The following is a 19,456-nucleotide window of genomic DNA, read 5'->3' on the forward strand; positions in this document are numbered from 1 at the left end:
ACAACGGGCAAAAAAAGAAAAAAAAAAAAAAAAAAGGGAAAAGAAATGGAAAGAAAAGAAAAGGAAGGAAAAGCTAAACATACCCATACCAGGGATTGCTTACAATATGAACTCCCCAGTTGCCACCCCAAAATGAGAAGGAAAAAAATGGGTGGACAGAAAAGCTGCCTTTCATGACAGCTGCGCATAGGTAATATACTCGTCCAGGCGTTGGAAAGAAAAGGGTGATATAAAGGGGGGAAAATAATTCATACATTTTATTAACATAAAAGGCAACATACGTCGGGAGAAAGAAGCAGAGGGGCGCTGGAAGATGTACCCCTCCCCGACCTGGACACTGGGGCAACATATTCCGGGGGGGTGAGTGTGTGAAACGAGGAGTGGTTGCTCGCTTCAGGTATTATATCTCCCTCGTCTCTAATTATTCCTGTACGTCCTGCTCTGTGAGTATAAGCTCTTTTTGTTGTATAGCTCTCCCGAGTTGTAATTCAATCCGTTGGATCCGTTTCTACTACGGTGGGAAGGAGTGGGACATGGAAATGAGAAGTGCACATGTAGACGTGAGATATGAGCACGTCCATACGCAACTGTCGAGGCGAACGTTCTGAGTCTTTCCATTACTTTTGAGAGTCCTCCGCGTGGTAATAATTCGTCTGGATAGGAAAAAAAAAAAAAAAAAAAAAAAAAGCTCAAATGTGAGTGCAGAAAAAGGGGGGTGAAGCTTATCATGCAATGAAGCAGTGACAACTCTGCGGACACTTCTTCACGCTCGGTTTACCATTTTCTGGTGGGCCTGCCCATTGTGCGCGGGCAGCACACCTGGGGGCGGGGGCGGCATCGTCCACGCATTCTTGTCGGAGTTATTCATGGAGTAGTTACTTCCGCCGTAGTACTTGTTGGTGGATTCCTTCGTGGACGCGTAGGGATCCTGCATCTCTGCATTCATTTTGGACCCACGCTGGTAGTTGTCGCTCCTTCGCTCATCCATATGGTTCTTCACCTCGTAGTCGCCGTTCCTTCCTCCTTTCTCGTAGCGCTTATGGGGGTAGCTGTCCGCTGTGGGTCCTCTTCGCGTCTCATACGACTCGTCTCTCCTTCGCTTGCCGCTTCTGTCGTTTGGTAGATCATTTCGTAGGTCGTTTCGCTGGTCGTTTCGCATGTCACTTCGCGGGTCACTTCTTAACTCCTCGCGCACGTCGCCCCGCTCATTTGATTTGTGCATTATGTTCCTGGCCGACCGGTTGTATCCATAGTTGCTGTGCTGCACCGAGCTACCGTACGCCCCGTTTGGCTTGTGAAAGCTCGACACGCTGCCACCACCATCTCCACTGCCCCGACCACCATCTCCGCCGCCACCACTGCCGTAGGGACCACTGTGGTAGGTGGCAGTGGAGTTTCGATCCGATCGCTGGTTGTCATTCTTGTTATACTTCAGACCCTTGTCGTCCCTCCTGTTATCATAGTTGTTCGTTATGCTACCCCTCCCCATTTTGTCGTTCCTATTAAACTTGTTCTGGGATCCGTAGTTTTGTGCGTTGTAATTGCCTCCTCCCCCGTAGCTGCCCCCTCCTCCTTTGTAGCTTCCTCCGGCCCCGTAGTTGCTTCCGCTTCCGTAATTGCCTCCTCCGTAATTGCTTCCTCCGTAATTGCCTCCTCCGTGACTGCCTCCTCCGTAACTACCTCCTCCGTAACTGCCTCCTCCGTAACTGCCTCCCCCGCCGTACTTGTTGCTGCCATAGTTTTGACCTCCATACGATGTCTGGTGATTATAACCATAGTTGGAGCTATACACGCCCGATTTATATACCCCGTTTGGAGACCCCTTGTTTAGCATGTGGCCTCCTTTACTTATGCCTCCTGTTCCCTTGCCGGCATTTGTTCCCCCTCCGCCTTTCGGGCCATATACACTGGCGCCTTTAACAGAATGCCCACTGGACGTTTCATTTGGAGGGTTCGGGAGAAGGGGCGTCCTCTTCTTCATGTCATACATGGAGGGGTAGTAGTAACTGTTCCGGTAAGTCCCTCCCATGGTCCGCTTGGTGTACTTCTTATTATGGTAGTCGTTGTTGTAGCTTTTTCTACCGCTGGCAAACTTTATGGACAAATGACAGATGCGTCGACGGCTCCCTTTTTTCTTCCTCATCACATTTATGTAATACTCGAAGTAGGTGCTCATGTTGTCACTCGCGTGGAAGAAATCCAGTGGACTGAAGATGCATTTCCACAGTTTCTCCTCCGAGAGTTGATCACCGGTCAATACGTCAGCCGTGGGGGAAGCAACGGTTGACGAATCAGCGTGGGGAGCATCGTCAGCAGGGGGGGGTTCTTCCCCCGTTGGAGCTTCCTCCCCTGTGACAGCTTCCTCCCCTGTGGCAGCTTCCTCCCCTGTGGCAGCTTCTTCCCCCGTGGGAGCTTCCTCCCCAGTGGCCCCCTTACCGTCGGAAGGATTCTCCCCGCCTGAAGCCTTCTCTCCACACGGAGTCGCTCTCCTCATTTGGCTATTCAATTCGGCCTGAAACAGATAATAGGACAGATGGGACCTCCTCCCTCCCCCAGAGACGCTACTCCTCACGTGGTGTACATACAGCTTGTATCGCATGTGGCTGATGTGACTCAGCTGATCCTTTATCGTAGTGTAAGACTTAACCTTCTCATGAAACTGCTGAAAGAATCTTTTCCTCAAAAAGGAGTAACTCTTCACAGGGAACTCACGAGTGAAGTTGGGTTCCAATATCAGTGCCATATCTTCAGGGATGAGGACTTTTTTTTTCTTCAAAATGAAGGAGTAGAATGTACAGTTATTCAAAAATGTATTGTGCGAAAAGTGACTTCCATAAACGAGTGGAACGTATTTATCGGAAATGATGTTTATGTCCACCTTGGGTTTCTTTCCCTTTTCCTCCTCTGGCTGCCCCTCCTGCTGCTGCTCATGCTCGTCTTCTTCTCCCCCGTTCAGCTGATCGAAAGAAAATAATCTCATGACTTTTTCAATGTCTATGTGGTAGAGGAGTGGGAACCTTGCAATGTTCATCTGGTTTCTTTTTTTCTCCTTCGCGTGTTCTCCGTATGGGGAGTCAACCACGTAGGTGACTATTTGGGACGTTTCGAGTGCTTGCCTCTCTGCTGTAGCGGGACTTTCTTTTTTATTCTTCGCCTCTCCGTCGAAGAGGTGGGAGAACCGAGTCACATCGTCATCATCGTCGTCATCATCATCGTCATCGCCATCTTCGTCGTTCTCCTCATCATCGTTGTCCGCCTCGGCGTTATCCGCGCTGTCCTCGTCCTCCCCGCCGGCGCTGCCCTTCCCTGGCTCCTCCTCTCCGCACATGTTGGCGTAGCTGGACAATTTGATGCTCACGTCTCCCCCTCCCTCGGCGGGCTGCTCAGCGGCCTCCTCCGCGGGCTCTTCAGCCTCTTCCTCTGCGGCCTCCTGGGTGGGGTCTTCTGTGGATTTCTCTTTGTTTTGAGTACTGCCGCTGTCCCCCTCGTTTTCCTTCTCTTCCTCTGGATCCGGCTGTTGCTCAACTGCTTCTTCGGCAGTGTCTCCATTCGGTTCCGCGGCGGGATCACCATTCGCCTCTTCCACATCCTCTATGTTTTCTTCCTCCTTAGGGTCCTCTCCCTGCTGCGTTTCTGCTTCCTCCCCTTTTCCACTGCACATCAGATTCTTCAAATTGTTTAATGTTTCGTGAATGGTCTCGCGCTTCGTCTCCCCTCCGTCATCGATCTTCTCTTCCCCTTCTTCCTTCTCTTCCTCTTCTTCCTTCTCCGCCAGGTCAGTGGGCTCCTCATCTTCAATGAGCTTCTTTAACTTCTCCGTCGTCCAGAACAAGTGGATCTCGGCATTCTGTTGGCACACTTGTACAATCTCGATCAGCACACAAATGAGAAAATAGTAGATCCGAAGTGCCGTCACCTTGTCGTTGTATTTGAGTCCGGTCTCTCGGATGCTGTAGCAGAGGCCTGCAAGGAGTGGGTAGAATGGGGGGGGAGGGAGAAATCAACCCGTGCGTCTCTCCACAGCGATGCGGGGATGCACATAGGTGGAGGCGTCCAGAAGGATCGACATGTCGACATGACGACGCCGCGAAAGAGAAGCGCCACACAGCATCGCAACAGAGTAGCCGACACAACACCACTACACAGCGCTACAGAACGCCGCTACCCAGCAGCGCCCCTCACCTGGGAGAACCAAAAACACCGTGTCGAAGAAGCCGTTCGGGAAGTGGCTGCCCAAATAAAACAAATTGGCGGTGAAAATAACGTAGACCTTCTTGTCCGCGTGCTGCTTCAACAACTTCCTGGTGTAGTAAAAGGGGGTCTTCTCAATTGGGACATCTTCTTCCTGTTGCATGGCTTCCTCACGTTGCATGGCTTCTTCCTGGAGCTTGCTCCTCTTGCGCTTCTCCAGGTCACGCAGCAGGCGATCCATTTCTAACTCGGTGGAGGTGCCTTGGGAGGGGGGAAGCGCATGAAGTGGCACCGTGTAGGAGTGGCACCGTGTAGGAGTGGCACCGTGCAGCAGCGGCATGGCGTAGAGGCGGAACCGCGTAGGAGTATCACTGCACAGACGATACACCACACAGCCGCTAGACCGCACAGACATGGCGAAGGCGAGCACTTACTCGCTATGTAAATAGGGGCGGACGGATAGGCTTCAATTACTAACTCGGAGAAGGTCAGATTCTCATCCCCTATGATGAGAATGTTTCTGTGTGTTTGCTGATCATTTTCACCTTGCTGGTCAGGCAATTCCTCCTCCACAGGAATGACCTCTGCTGTTTTCTTCCTTCTACCTCTTGATGGGCCACTCCGTGAACGGGCTCGCGAGCCCTTCTTGCCGACCTCCTCATCGTCTGCTTTGGCCATCCTACCACTTGCCAGAGAAACGTACGATGAATTATGTCACGGAGGGGGTGGAGAAAACCCGAACGCCTCCAAAAAGTGTTCTGACCAAAGTACCTCTTAGGTAAATTTTTCAACAAGTTACCTGCACAAGTCAGGTAAATTCACGCGATGTGATCTTCCGTTCGCTTGGCACAGCTCTGTAACAGTGAAATGCTTCGTTCGTTTGCGCGAGCAGGGTACCCGTGTGATGCTTTGTTCGCTAGGACCTTTTCGCTATGCACCTTCGTTGCGCAGTTTTCATGTTCCGCTCTGTTGAGTTGCTTTCATGTTCCTTTTGCTGCTCCTTTTTGCTGCTAGTTTTTTGCTGCTCCTTTATGCTGCTAGTTTTTTGCTGCTCCTTTATGCTGCTAGTTTTTTGCTGCTCCTTTATGCTGCTACTTTTTTGCTGCTCCTTTATGCTGCTACTTTTTTGCTTCCTCGCTGCTATGCTCTCCTTGTTTTTGCCTCTCGGCCTGCACCGTTCAAATTTGATTCTAATATGTAATCACAAGGAAAAAAAAAAAAAAACAAAAAAAAGTGGTCACCTCCGCGGCGGGGTATATATTATGTCACCACAGGCCATCACAACGCGCCGCCGAGGAGAGCGCCTGGCAATTCCTCCTGAGGGGTATACCCATCTTGCGTTTCCCCACAGCGTGCATAAGGGAAAAAAAGAAAAAAAAAGAGGATACTCAGAAGGGGCACATGAACATGTGGCTATGCCATCGTGTAACCAATGTCAGTGGATGAACTCACGAAAGGACGCACTTCCGCAGCAGGGGAGGCAGAAAGGGATATATTGCGACACGAAGGCCAGGGGCGCGCTGTGGAAAAGGGGCATAACAGAGTAGAGTATGCTGCTCCCGCATGTGTCGCGTGGCTAGGGTGTGCCCCCAACGAAGGGGCTTCTGACTCCGAGCTATAGGTGATTCGCCGCGGTGAGGAAATGTATGGACATAAAGTTACGTCTCCCCCCATTTGGCGCTACAAACATTGTGCAAACGCAGCAACTGCCTTATGACACCCACCTGTTTAGTACCCCCGCGTGAACAAGAACAGAAATGTCATCACACCTCAGCAAAGGGAAAAAGAGCCTTACGGTAGACTCTCTAAATCGTTAGGGTGCCCCACTTTCTTCACGGTCAAGAAGCTATCGTTTTTTTTCCACCCGTGAGAGGGGGGTCCATAAAATTGCTGGCCCGTCTCCACACCTTGTGCTGTAACCTTATACAGGATGTTGCCCATGTATAGGCAAGCTGTTATGTACATGTGGGAAAAAACGGATTGAGGAACCGTCGCCCCCCCCTGGTATCCTCCTCTTCTCCTCACCTAATCAGCGTACAAGTAGCGCTCACGAGTGATACCATAGATGCGCTTAATTTCGGCGGCCTCCCGTTGGACCTCGGAGCGGAGTAAAACAAGTGGCACCTGTTGGCCATCCGAAGTGAGAAGGAGAAAGTGGAGAAGGTTATCCTTTTCCTCCGCGTGGAAAAAAGGATCATTCTCTAAGGTGAACTTGAGATACGGATTCAGGTTCTCCGAGGTGGAGGGCGCCTCTTTCTTCATCATCATGTCGGTCCTCATCTCGGCTGTCATCTCGGCTGTCATCTCGGCTGTCTTCTCCGTCGTCTCCATCGTTTTCTCCGCCCCCCCTTTATCAATTACATCAACAAGGTGCTGTAAGTTCCGCACGGGCATGCCATTCACTGTAAGAACGATGCAATCTCTATAGTTAAATCCGATGGTTAGCTTAGACGGGAGGATCCGTTTCACGATGACGATTTCGTCTTTTCTGTTTTTCCTGAACAAATTAAACTGAAGTAGCCGTAGCAATTCGACGTTGTCTGTCTCCTCATCGGGGTAGAGACTCCTAGTCAGGGTGGTAAAGACGACCCCCCCATAAATTAGAAACTTGTTTCGGACGTCCCAGTTATGTTGCCTAACTAAGTAGTTAACCGTACTCACTCTCACCACCACCGATTTGATACGTCCCTCTCTTACAATTCGACAGGTGCATAGATCGCGGACATATTTTCCATTGAGGAGAAACTGGAAATCGACGGATTCGTCTCCTCGTAAGGTCGCCGTTCCGTCGCTTTTTATTTGTGTTCCCTCTATGGATATAATCACGTCGTTTTTTTTCAGTCCGTAGCAGTGTGCATCTGTGCGGGTGGCGACGGGTCTTCTCCGAGAGGGGCCCACCCGTGTTGAAGGTGCCCCTGCTGCGAGCTCCCCTGCTACGAGTTCCCCTGCTGCGAGTTCCCCTTCTGCAAAAACCCCTGTTAAAGGAGCCTGCCTTGGGGTCGCCCCTTTCCCGAGTGTCCCCTCCGCGTGCGCACAGTAGTTCACGTCGCCTGGCTCGTACCGCATCTGCTCCTCGTCCACCTCGGTCACGAGAATGCCACTGTTCTCCTCCACCGCTTGCCTCTTCTCCAAATCGGTCAACCCTACCAGTCGTCGTAAGTTAGCATTATCCAGAGGAAGGTACTTAACCCCCAACGACGGGTACCCATTGTACTTTCCCGTTCTGTGCAGGTCCATGAGGAAATGTTTTATCACTGGGGTGGGAATGATATACGAGGTGTTGTTTGCCATCCTCAGTAACTGGGAGCAGATGCCTGCCACTTTTCCTTTTACCAGGGCTGGCCCGCCGCTGTTCCCTGGGTTCATCGGTGCGTCTATCTGTGTCAGGAGGAGTCTGCGAAGGGGAGAGAAGCAGTACGGGGTAACACCGGTACGGGGTAGCAACGGCAAGGGTGCCACCCCATACGTAGGGATGCCTACTACGCACCACGCTCGAACCGAGGCTGCGTTCACTCCTTTCCAGGGACCCACCTTGTGTTGGAGTGCCTATAGTACTGGACCTCTATCCGGCTTACTATCCCCTTGGTGACGCTGAGCTTGTCCCCCCCCGAGGGGTAGCCAACCGTTATGACGTCGTCCCGCAGGGAAGGCAGCTGGCCCAGTTCCAGGGCGCTCACGTCCTGATAGAAACTCCTGTCTGCGACGGTCAGGATGGCTATGTCGGCTTCATGCGTGACGTGCAAAACGGTGGCCTCGTACTTTTTGGAGCTCCTGCGAAGGGAGAAGCGCAGAATGGTGAAGCGAGTCAGCGGTGAAGCGGGTCAGCGGTGAAGCGGGTCAGCGATGAAGAAGCATCCGCACGAGTGACTCTTCCCTTTGACCATCGCCGCCTGAGCAGAGTTACCCCTAGTGGGAAAACCCCCGTCTGACGGGGCGCACATCCTCTCACCCGTGCTTCCTCACTAAGATTCTGGTGCTGTACGACACGTTGTGCGCGTTCGTCAAGATGAGATCCCCCTCGATGACAAACCCGGAGCTGCAGAGTGGGGTGTACGAAAGGAGTTAAGAGTTGTCCCTGTAGAGTAAATCTGCATTGTAAAGGGGCGATGAATGGGCTTCGCCTCTCCATTAACCCCCCGCCATCCCTGCGGAGGGTATTAATCCTACCCGGTGACGCGTTTGGGGGGTCTGTTGTTCCAGATCATTTCAAGGCTCGGCTCAGTGATGTCCACATACAGCTTGACGACCCCTCGATATATGTTGTGTAGCGCACCTGCCTCGGCATCCTCCTGGGAACGTTCCTCATCTGTGCCTCCGCTGCCAGATGCGCTCAGCGTTATTTGGTCTAAATTTCGGAGCAGCTTCTCATTTATGATGGACCTCTTGGCTGCTCCCCGTTTGCCGTCGCCGGAGTGGGGCGCGAAGTCCGCTGCGGGGGAGGGGGAGTCCATGAGGTAGGCGTGGTATCGGTACCAGTGGCAGTTTTATCAGTGGCAGCGTTATCCGTTGCAGCGTTATCCGTTGCAGCGTTATCCGTGGTAGCGTTAGGGGGTGCTCCAATTGGGGGCGATTCCCCTTGAAGACGTGGGCTCGATTCAAAGTGGCAAACTCCCGCACAGATCCGCCACAATGCGGCAACGGCTCGTTGTGAACCCCCCGGGAATGGTCCTACCTGGAAAGAATCTCAAGGGGCGATTGACTTTGCTGCTCCCCCACTTGGCACTATCTCCCCTGTGCAGCTGGTCTGAGGATAACCCTCCCAAAGGCTCCATTTGGCCATTCCTATATTTCTTCCTCCCCTTCAGTAGGTACTCCTTAACAACCTTAACCACCTGTGGGGTCATAATATCCTTTATCATTTTCTTATCGTCCCTTATCGTCCTCAGTTTGAGCTTCCCTACTCGATGTTGTCCTTCCTTGTCGGAGTTACGATGAGCGAAGTTACTTCCATATGAATTGAGCGTCTCTCTGTGCGTCTGCTTCTCCTTCATTGGTGAATCGTCCATCAGACCGTGTTCTGTTGGGTTCATTCTGTGGCGTAAGTCTGTCTTCTTTTTACGCCTCCATGTGTTAGTGGCACCGGAGGTAGCTTCCTTCCTACCATGGTAGTTCCCTTCACTGGGTTGTCCCTTCCTACCTTGGTCGTTCCTTTCATTGGCATGCTTACCCACTTCGACATCCTCCCTACATGACGCTTCATACTGTTGCTTAGAAGGATCGAATCGTCCATCCCTTGTGCACTCGTTTGGGTGGTGATCACCCCCCTTGTGCAGATCACTAAGGGGGAGCCTCTTTTCTCCAATTGGTGCATTCATTTTATCCACTGGTTTGTCATTCAGGAGGGGGTTAACATACGAGGGTAGGTATTTAACCAAGGGTAGGTCTACCTTGACGTTTTTACTCCCATCTGTTGGTGTGCTTTTATTGAATAAAGAATCGGAGTCATCTCCGTGCGCTTCTGTATCGACGTGATCATCCTGTTCTGTATCGACGTCATCGTGCTGCTCCCCCTTCTGTCCAATTTCAGCTCCTAACTTGTCTGCGTCCTCCTGTCCGTAGTCCCTATCGTGCGTCGGGGGTGGCCGATCACCCATCGGCCGAGCAACGCACAAAGCAAAGGAGCTGCCCCGGGGGTCACCACCCCCGCGAATGATGACCAGCGCTGCGACAACCGAACAGGACGAGTAACTCAGCAGAGACAGTTTCATTTTGTCGTAAATGTCGAGAGGGAGGGAACCCGGCGGGTGATACACTCATGGGTGCCTACTTATTTTATTTTTTTTTTTCTTTCTTTTTGGAGTGAAAACATTGGTGCGACCTCCGCATGGACAGGGCGATACACATGAAGACAACGTCCAAGTGGAAAGGTGTGCTTGGGGTTATTATCCTCTGTGTACACATACGCACACGTCAGTGTGCTTTTTCCTTTTTCTTCCCGCGAATACAGCAGGAACAGCCTCTCATTCCACTGCACCCAGTTGCATTTTGGAGGAAAAAAAGAAAAAAAAAAAGGCCGCAAGAACAGGTGCAACTCGATCTGCATGGCCGTTCGCATTAACCTCTGCTCTCGTTGGTTGAGTTGGTTTGGAACAGGGTTGTCACAAGAGGGAAAGAAAAAAAAAAAAAAAAAAAGAAGGGGGTAACCGGGGGATAGCAGTACAGATTAGCTGCGAGCGGTATGGCATGTTCCCAGCGCCGTCGCTTCGCCAGCACGTAACTTCCAACTGTCAAGTGTCAACTACTAACCGCTTCGCCGCGCTACTGAGCCGCCCCCGGGGCGTCGTCCGGCTCGTCCCCCGACTGTTTCTCCTTCTCCTCGCCCTTCTTCCCGTCGGATCCGTCCCCGCCGAACACGTTCAGATTAGCGTTAATCCTTCCTAGGATGCTGGAGATGTAACTGGTGTCCTGAATGTGAGCAGCCGAAGGAGCATCATCACCATCGTCCGGATGCTCACTTGGCAGAGCCACCCCATCATTCTCCTTGGAAACGATTTTCTCCGAATTGTACAGGTTCTCATTTATTCCACCTCCTTGAGTAGTATCATCCTGCAGGTTAGTATCATCTTTATCCATTTTGAATACCTTTTCGTAGCTCTCGTTTTCTTTTTTCTCCTTTGAATCTTCGATCGGTGTCTGATGCTCTCCACTGTCAAAGTTGTTTTTGTAGCTTTCATTTACGAGTGTCAGATTGTCTTCATCTTTTCCATCGAAGGGGGTGTCATCACTGGGTTGGTTTGCTCTTGACGGGTTGCTCTGATCTACTGAAAGAGCAGGTGAGCTATTCGATTCGACCTTCGCATCGACTTCCGCTTCCGCCTTCCCTTCCACCTTCGCTTCTCCACCCTGCTGCTTCCCATCTGTGAGACTCCCCCCCCCCTCGGTATTATCACCCTCCGGCTTGTTCTTCTCAGTGTATTCCTTGAGGGATAAAATCAAAGCCTCTTTCAGCTCATTATCTATATCCTTCATATTTTCAATTTCTTCAATTGTGGGTAAGTCGTTATTATTAGCAGAGTGCACAACACCACTGGAGGTGGCAATATTTTTCTGTTCCGTCCCCTGCTGACCTTCCTGCAATGACATCTGCATTGCATTCATTAGTTGTTCGTCTTCCTGAATGTTTTCAATGCTATAATCGTTATTCTTCAGGATGGAGTTTAGAACAAATCTGCTGAGATTGTTCTCCGTCTCTGGACACTCAATGAACTTGCAGTTGTCATTGCTATTAACACTGTCGTATAGCGTCATGAGGATGTCTCTATTTCTATTTATGTCTCCATAACTGATTATGTCGAGAGATATATTATTCTTCTTCAATTGTTTCCCTGTGCTGATTAGCTGCTTCTCGTTCACTTTGAAAGGACTCCCGACGAAAAGCATGATTTTTTGACTCAGGTTTTTGTCTACGCGGTGCTTCAGAGCCAGCTGAGCGATTAGGAGACTTCTCACGATGTCACATGTGCCATCCAACTTAATGTCGTGAATGCAGGATAGAAGCTGCCCTATGTCGTTCGTTAGGGACACCTTCACTTTCGTTTTGTCTCCCGCCATCATCACGATTCCGATGTTGTTCTTGTAATGCATGCTCGTCTTGTTGCAGCAAAGCACGTTCACGCAGTCGATCTGGGGAGAGGGGAGCGGTGTGGAGCAAAGCGGCGTGAAGTCGGATGAAGCGACATGTAGTGACACTGGTGTGCAAGGCATCGTGAAGTGGCGCGGTGTGAAGCGGTGTGTTGTGTAAAAGACCGTGACGTGCCGCATCACAAAGTGGCCGTCGTGGCATGGACTGAATGACTCGTTCGGCCTCCTCTTAACTGCTTCTCACTCACCTGCGAGAGAAACCTGTTCGGCACGATGTCCTCATTCCTGTTGTAGTCACTGTTGTCGATGCAGATGATGGTCGCCTCGATGGAGCTCATTTTCGGGTCGGGTCGGCTGGCGGCAGACAGGCGTGCGCGCAGAAGGGTTCGCACTTCCGCCTCTGGGGGAGTAGCTCGCAAGCAGCGTCGATGATGTGTGTGCTCCTTTCAGGTAGGGGCTTCTCCTTGGAGAACAACAGGATTGGACCGGGTAACCGTACTTCCAGGGTGCCGGAAATGCGCCTCAAGGGAAGAGGTGTGCCCAAACAGGGGGTGCTCAGACGGATTCTCTCCAAACGGAGTGTCCCCAAAAGCAGGTGTTCGCCAGGGTGGAGGATTCGTACACTCCGCGCAGCTCTCACGCGCGAGTTAAACACCCGCGTAGGATGCGTTTATTCGATTGATGTAATGATGATGGCATACCTCAGCGCGTTCATTTTTTTTTATTTTTTTTTTTTACTCTTGCGTGGTTAGCACGGGGGGAATTCTTTTTCGTTCATCTGAAGTTAACCAAGGTGATCTTTTATTTTTTTATTTTATTTTTTTTTTTTTCCTTCCTGCGCACAGGGCGAGTATATATTTCCTGGGGGTGGTGAGCGTACAGTATAATTGTGTTCGCCTTATTGGTCCGTGTTGTTTTATTACCCATTTGGCGCGCCACTCGGTGCGTGCTGCTGATTCTTCCGCCATGTGGGAAGGCGAGAACATTGCTCTAGTTATTCTTTTCCCCGATCAGTTGCAGTCTTCTGTGCCTAGCGATCACTCTCAGGAGAGCCGGGGATGAGGGAGCGTGCAAAACGGATCATGGCGTCCGCTTCTTCTCCTGTATGTATAGGATTTGCTTATGTAGAAGTGGAGGAGAGGATCGCACAAAACGGACCCCCGCGGGAAACAAGGGAGGCTTGCCGGCCAGTCGGCTTCCATTCAGCTGCAGTGCTCTTCCAATCCGCTTCGAATAAACCTGCTTTTGTGCCTGCTTGAGCGCTCCTCAAAGGGAACATTTGTCTGTTCTACAACTTGACTCTTTTTGCGCGTCTCTTTCGTCACACCTTACCTTTTTCTACCAGGATCACTTCCCGACTGGGTAGCGGTGACTGTGAACGAACTCGCCCGAGTGGTCACTCCCAAGGGCAAGGAAAAAAAAAAAAAAAAACGAAAAAAAAGGAGAAAAATATAGCATAAAAAGGACTAAAAGAGACAAACAGGAATCGTCTCCACCGCCCTCATCATCGCCAACACCGATAACACCGCCGACGCGGCCGCATGCTAAGACTTTTAAAGAGGGGGAACCTGTTCACGCGGAGCATAACTCATACGCGCGGTTTCGCTGGTGGGAAGAAAATGGAAACCGAGGGTATCAAGCGTGAGGAACTGGAGGGAGGCACAGGTGAGGCCGCTCCGCAGGAGACTGCTTCACAAGAGACCCCTCCAGAGGAAGACATAAATGGCAGACTGACGGAAATCCTCTCCGTCGCGTCTGAGTGTATCCAGCCCGAGGAGCTAAAGGCCAGGCTACTCCTCAAGAGGCGGCTGATCTGCTACGATGGGTTCGAGCCGTCCGGCCGGATGCACATCGCGCAAGGTAGGGGTGGAGAGGTGTAGAAGCGTGGAAAAGGGGCCAGAGACGTGGAAAACGCGCAGAAGCGTGGAAAAGGTGGAACTATCACGGGGGAGCCATACGATACCGCACCGACCCCTCGGACGCTCCCCTGCCTATGTCCCCCTAATCCTGCTCATCCTGCTTATCCTACTCATCCTGCTCATCCTTCCCCATCTGGCTTACACCCCCCCCCGCAGGACTTCTCAAATGCCAAATTGTAAACAAACTGACAAGCAACGGATGCACGTTTATCTTCTGGATCGCAGACTGGTTCGCACAGCTGAACAATAAGATGTGTGGAGATTTAAAAAAAATAAAAAAAGTCGGAAAATACTTCATCGAGGTGTGGAAGAGCTGTGGCATGAACATGGAGAACGTCCAATTCCTCTGGGCCAGCGACGAAATTAATAGAAAACCGAATGACTATTGGTCACTTGTCATAGATATATCAAAATGTTTTAATATCAACAGAATAAAGAGGTGTTTAAAAATCATGGGACGATCAGAGGGAGAAGAAAATTATGCCTCACAGATTATGTACCCTTGTATGCAATGTGCCGATATTTTTTTTCTCAATGTTGATATTTGCCAGCTTGGGATTGACCAGAGGAAGGTAAACATGCTAGCTCGAGAATACTGCGACATAAAGAAGATAAAGAAGAAGCCCATAATCTTGTCTCATGAGATGCTTCCTGGACTTTTGGAGGGACAGGAGAAGATGTCCAAATCGGATGAAAATTCAGCGATCTTTATGGACGACTTGGAGGCCGACGTGAACAGGAAGATAAAGAAGGCGTACTGCCCACCGGCCGTGATTGAGAACAACCCCATTTTCGCATACGCCCGGAGCATCGTGTTTCCTCATTACAACGAGTTCGCTCTGCAGCGGAAGGAGAAGAACGGGGGTGAGTCTACGCTGGGCAGCTGTCATAGCGAACACGTTGGTCGTGACCAAATGGGAAGGCCATGGTTATATACTCCTTCCCTTGCCCCTCCTCGTACCCGTGTTTCCCTCCACGTCTACATAATCTGTACACATTAACCTACTCGCTACACAGTCGCTACACACACACATACACCCTACTCCGCAGGAAACAAGACCTACGCCACGATCGCTGAACTGGAGGCGGACTACCTCAGCGGCGCACTCCACCCCCTCGACCTCAAGGACAACGTGGCTCTGTATCTGAACAAAATGCTTCAGCCCGTCAGAGATCATTTCCAAAATGATGCCGAGGCGAAAAGTCTGCTTAATGAAATCAGAAAGTACAAGGTGACCAAATGAAAGGGGGTGGCCCTAGCAGTAGTAGTAGCGGTAGTAGTAGTATTAACTAAACGTTTGTCGGCGGGGAGAGAGGGGGCCTGTCCGGTGCGGCTCTCCACCTAGGAGGAAGCCATATATCCAGTGTAGGCACAGATCGCGGAGATTGTCCTACGTGCGCATTGGCTTCGTCCTTATGGCGTTCCTCCCCTTCTCCCACTGGGTCTTTCCCCACTTCGCCCCCGCGGGGGCTTCTTCCCGCCGTTCAGGCCAATGGCCCCCAGGTGTATATGCCCCCCTCGCTGTCACTACATGGGGTTTCCGCTCCTTCAGTGTGCTCCTACTGCTTCACCCCTGTTTTGTGCATCACCATTCCGCACATCCCCCCATTTGGTCCCTTTCTCCACGCTACTTCGTCACCTTACCTTTTTGAACCCCTTCAACGATAACATCCCTGACTTGAGTCACTCCCCCTAAGTCATTTAGTTTGTAACAGGTTTCGCTGTAAAACCTTCTGCACATCGTGGATGGGTAAATGATAGTGTCAAGAGAAAAAAAAAAAATTCAAAAACATGCCATCACTGTGGTATATAGAGAAAAAATCACCTGACCTGTTCAGGTAAAAATGAACAACAGGGGAAGTACACCCAATTGGGGCAGATCTTTTTACAAAGTATGTCAAACCTTTCCCTTTCTGAAGGTCCTTCACATTGCGGTGTATCGCCATAGGATTTAATTAGCCCTTTCACATGGTGACATCATAGAAGACGGTTGGTCAGGGATATATGATGCCTCCATTCCACTCCCCGTATGCAGAGTGTCCGTGGGGGAAAAAGAAAAAAAAAAAAAAAAAAAAAAACCTCCTAATTGCTAACCAAAGGGGCGTACATTTTATCTCCCCACTGATGCAAATGAAAATCCGCAACTACATCTTTGGCAGAGTGACCGATCCGTATAGCTACCTTGAGAAGATAAAGGGATTGCTGGAGTTGCCCTCGGGAAAGAATACGAACAAATGGAAGGTCCCAAATTTTGTGCAAAATTGTGTGCGCAGGTATGATGAGGAAGTGGCGAAGAAGAGTTACAGAATAAAATATGACGTTCATGCGTCGCTGCGGGAGGACTTCCTCCCCTCCGAGGGGAACACAAATGAAGAGCTGCTCTTCCATAACAGGTACTTATACTTCGAATATAACACTGACAAGAATCTACTAGTGTGTAGGAAAAAAATTAAAAGGAGATCTCGGACGAATAACTCTTTTCATCATGTTAACAAATCGCTGGATGATTTGAAGAGGGAAGGTTACGTCTCGAGGGACACCTCCGAAATTGTGGCCGTGTTACCAACAAACTGTTTGATCAAATCTTTCTGCACTAAAGGGAATCGCTTCTTTGCGTTTGTTGTGGAGCGTAGTGATTGTTATCTCAACTGGGGTTATGTCTTCCGGGGGAGTCGGCTCGTTAGGGATGCCAAGTTGGATCACCTCGCCTGTGGGGCTGTCTCAAGGGAGGGTCCTTCCCCGCGGGAAAATGGCAGACGATGTCCATTTAGGGGGAGACCTCCGGAAGGGGGTCCATCACGATCAGTGCAGAGGGGAGCAGTACAGAGGCGATCAGTGAAGAGGATCCCCCGCAACGGGGCCCATCACTTCGCTGATCACTCGAATTGCCCCCGTTCCTGCCTTCCTTATCACCACCTCCTCTACCAACGCGAAGGCGTGCAAAACATTGCATTTCTGCAGAGGAGACGCTCCACGGATCTTTCGCCTTCCCATTTTTCGGCTGCCCATTTCTCGCCGGCCCATTTCTTCCCACCCGACTTCCTCACAACGGAGCTTGATGAGAAGCACCGGTGCAGCGGGTTGTTCCTCAACACGTGTAGTTGCACCCCCCCTCGAAAGAAGCTCCTCCTTTTCGAAGCAGACGAGAAAAATTTCCTAAATATATACTTAAGTAAAGACATGAAGAGGATTTTCCTCTTAAGCGGAAACCACCATACGAATGATCTCTTCCTGATTCAGTGCAAAGACAAGTCCAGGAAGGGGACTCTCCATTATGAGTTAAGGTTAATCAAACTAGTAGGGAAGGCTCTTCTACGAGGGAAGTACTTCCTTGAGCACTTTCGCCACCATGTCATCCTAATAGGGAAGGGGGACGATCGGACAGAAGTGTATGCCCTCGATTGTGATGCGCTGCATCTCCATCCGGGACAACTCGGACGAGTTAAGAATCGCGGAAAGGAGAAAATTTCGTTTCCCACCCACTCGGTGCATATAACGAAGGAGGAGGTACCCATAAATGGTTGCTTACGGAGAATGATCACTCTACAAAACTGCACACTTCACGATTTCGACATGACCAAATATGGTCTTGTCCTCTACACTTATCGTTATTTTTTGAAGCCGATTATATGCCTCCTATACTTATTTGTGAAGCAGAGGGGTAAGTGCCCTCCCGTGATGTCTACCCCCAGTTGTGGTGAAGGGGATTTCTTCTCCGGCTCTTCCTTCCCCACCTCTCCCCTCTTCTGCACATACAGCTTCTCCTCCCCGTGCACCTCCCCTAACACGTATCTGCGCCCCCAAGGGGGGATTGCCCACTGGAAGGAAAACACAAAGGAGAACCGTCTGGTAGCCAAAATGAAGATCCTCTCTGTGCCCATCACCAAGGGAAGCATAGAGTGCGGATTGAACAATCTTTTCCAGAGCCACCTCATAAGTGTGTACATCTGCAACCCGTTTGTGAGCCGTACCCAGGTGGTGGTCGACCTGAGAAGGGGGGTCGTAGCCCTGCCGAGGAACGTCCAAAGGGGGGAAGAAGCGGACAAGGGGGAAAAACAGCATAATTGGAAGAAGCAGCATAATTCGAAAAAGGAGAAAAATTCGAAAAAAGAGAACAATTCGAAACAGGAGAAAAATCCGACAAAGGAGAAAAATCGGACTAGAGAGAACCCAAATGGATCCTTCTTCCGAGCAAAGAACAGAATCCTCTACGACCTCCAACTTGAGGACATATTTGCAAAAAATAAAGAGTACAAAATTAAGGACATCTTCATTCGCACCCAGGAGGGAACCGAGTTGCCACTCACACTGATCTATAGACACACGAATAATGCCAATCTGTGTGACATACAGAAGGAACCTTACAAGAGTTTTTCCAAACATGTAGAAGAGGAGTACAATTCGTTCACTGTGACGGCTACTTCCTTTGGAAACCTCTGTGTGCATTTTTTTCATTCCCCAAGATGGAGCCTAGACATAGGGGTACAAGTGGACGAGCCTCTCCCTCTATTCATTAAGCCAAGCAGAACAATCATCAACGTTTATCCCTTTTATCGACAACTCAACATTTGTAGCTACTCGGACGAGTCCCACTTTTACATTCTTAATAATTTCATTGTCGTTTATTTTCACCTGACCGGTTCAGGCGGATTGCAATGTGGGAAAAGAAACACACTCTATAGAAGCGCCACGCTTGACAAATTCAGAACCATTCGGGACCTCACAGATTCTATTAATTGCTTGAAACATCTCAACGTTAGTGAGACGGAGAGCATGTCCATTTATTTACATTCCAATAGTGGTCTCCTCGGGGGGTACCTGCTAAATGGGCAGAGGAAGTTTCTTCAAAATATCATTTTGATTAACCCCATGATGGACTTTTTTAATAATCTTACCGATGAGAAGAAGCCACATGTGCACTCGGAGAGACTCGAGTTTGGTTGCATCGACCCTGAGGCATGTCTGCTGAGGCGGGGAGGGGCCACCCTCACCACGGGGCGAAGAAAACGGGGGAGAGGGGGAAACCCTCAGAGGAAGGGTGGAGGTACCCCGCCCCAAGGGAGACATAATAAAAGCATCGGAGGGAGGAACCGAATATGGACAAGCCAAAGATCGATGAGCGGAACATTTGTCCCCCCCCAGCAGAGTGGTACCTGCCAGAGCAAACCTCACATCGGCATCAGACGACAATGCCAAAAGAACCTGCTCCTTCTCCACGCGCTGTGTCCATACAACAACATACAGCCAACCTGCAGCGAAGTCTTCTCCCCCCCAGACCAATCCGATCAGAGCATCCCATTCAAACTTAGCGTAACCACCCACAGAGACAATCTCTTCACCAGTGCAGTTCTCCTATACCTAAATAAGTACGACATAATATGTCCAAATGTTAACTCCGTGAAGTATTTTTTAAAATACACTCATTATCAGAGGGTGCATGTGAGGTTCGGTTACTGCTCTTTTGGCTCTGATTATGTGGGAGGCAGCGTCAACTTCCTCAATTTCCACAGTGTCGATCGTACGGGGGAGGGGCAGAAGAAGCCGCTCTACATTTCCTTCTCTGAGCAGGGGGGGCACGGCGGGGTCGCCGACTACGACTCGCTGCTGCGCCGGACGCTGGGCCGGATGCACTTTCACCTGGTTGGGGAGCGGCATGAGGTGTCATGAAGCGATGGGGAAGTCCCCCTGGGGAATGGCGAACCAGTTATTAGCGCAAAACAGCTACTGTGTCTCTTCTTTTTTTTTATACGTGTTCTGGATATCT

The 19,456-nt window shown here is 50.4% G+C and overlaps 6 protein-coding genes across 6 annotated transcripts; 2 read left to right on the plus strand and 4 right to left on the minus strand.

Moving 5' to 3' along the window:
• Positions 1–417: 417 nt before the first annotated feature.
• Positions 418–4,869, minus strand: C922_02935 (hypothetical protein; the record flags this gene model as incomplete). The annotated part of the gene is made up of 5 exons (XM_008818533.1): positions 418–511; positions 622–653; positions 779–3,963; positions 4,183–4,452; positions 4,626–4,869. 5 exons carry the CDS (start codon positions 4,867–4,869, stop codon positions 418–420), a joined length of 3,825 nt encoding a protein of 1,274 aa, XP_008816755.1.
• A 238-nt stretch (positions 4,870–5,107) lies between these two features.
• On the minus strand, positions 5,108–6,132 carry C922_02936 (hypothetical protein; the record flags this gene model as incomplete). The annotated part of the gene is made up of 2 exons (XM_008818534.1): positions 5,108–5,381; positions 5,987–6,132. The coding sequence occupies 2 exons, from the start codon at positions 6,130–6,132 to the stop codon at positions 5,108–5,110; spliced, it is 420 nt and encodes a 139-aa protein (XP_008816756.1).
• Positions 6,133–6,216: 84 nt separating this feature from the next.
• On the minus strand, positions 6,217–9,899 carry C922_02937 (hypothetical protein; the record flags this gene model as incomplete). Its single annotated transcript, XM_008818535.1, has 5 exons — positions 6,217–7,585; positions 7,723–7,962; positions 8,141–8,227; positions 8,359–8,620; positions 8,864–9,899. 5 exons carry the CDS (start codon positions 9,897–9,899, stop codon positions 6,217–6,219), a joined length of 2,994 nt encoding a protein of 997 aa, XP_008816757.1.
• Positions 9,900–10,449: 550 nt separating this feature from the next.
• Positions 10,450–12,110, minus strand: C922_02938 (hypothetical protein; the record flags this gene model as incomplete). The annotated part of the gene is made up of 2 exons (XM_008818536.1): positions 10,450–11,814; positions 12,021–12,110. 2 exons carry the CDS (start codon positions 12,108–12,110, stop codon positions 10,450–10,452), a joined length of 1,455 nt encoding a protein of 484 aa, XP_008816758.1.
• Positions 12,111–13,391: 1,281 nt separating this feature from the next.
• On the plus strand, positions 13,392–14,935 carry C922_02939 (tyrosyl-tRNA synthetase; the record flags this gene model as incomplete). The annotated part of the gene is made up of 3 exons (XM_008818537.1): positions 13,392–13,632; positions 13,848–14,555; positions 14,742–14,935. The coding sequence occupies 3 exons, from the start codon at positions 13,392–13,394 to the stop codon at positions 14,933–14,935; spliced, it is 1,143 nt and encodes a 380-aa protein (XP_008816759.1).
• An 887-nt stretch (positions 14,936–15,822) lies between these two features.
• C922_02940 (hypothetical protein) lies at positions 15,823–19,359 on the plus strand (the record flags this gene model as incomplete). Its single annotated transcript, XM_008818538.1, has 2 exons — positions 15,823–17,353; positions 17,498–19,359. 2 exons carry the CDS (start codon positions 15,823–15,825, stop codon positions 19,357–19,359), a joined length of 3,393 nt encoding a protein of 1,130 aa, XP_008816760.1.
• Between the last annotated feature and the right edge of the window lie 97 nt (positions 19,360–19,456).

This window comes from Plasmodium inui, assembly GCF_000524495.1.
Source record: "Plasmodium inui San Antonio 1 unplaced genomic scaffold supercont1.11, whole genome shotgun sequence".
Taxonomy (NCBI): Eukaryota; Apicomplexa; class Aconoidasida; order Haemosporida; family Plasmodiidae; genus Plasmodium; species Plasmodium inui.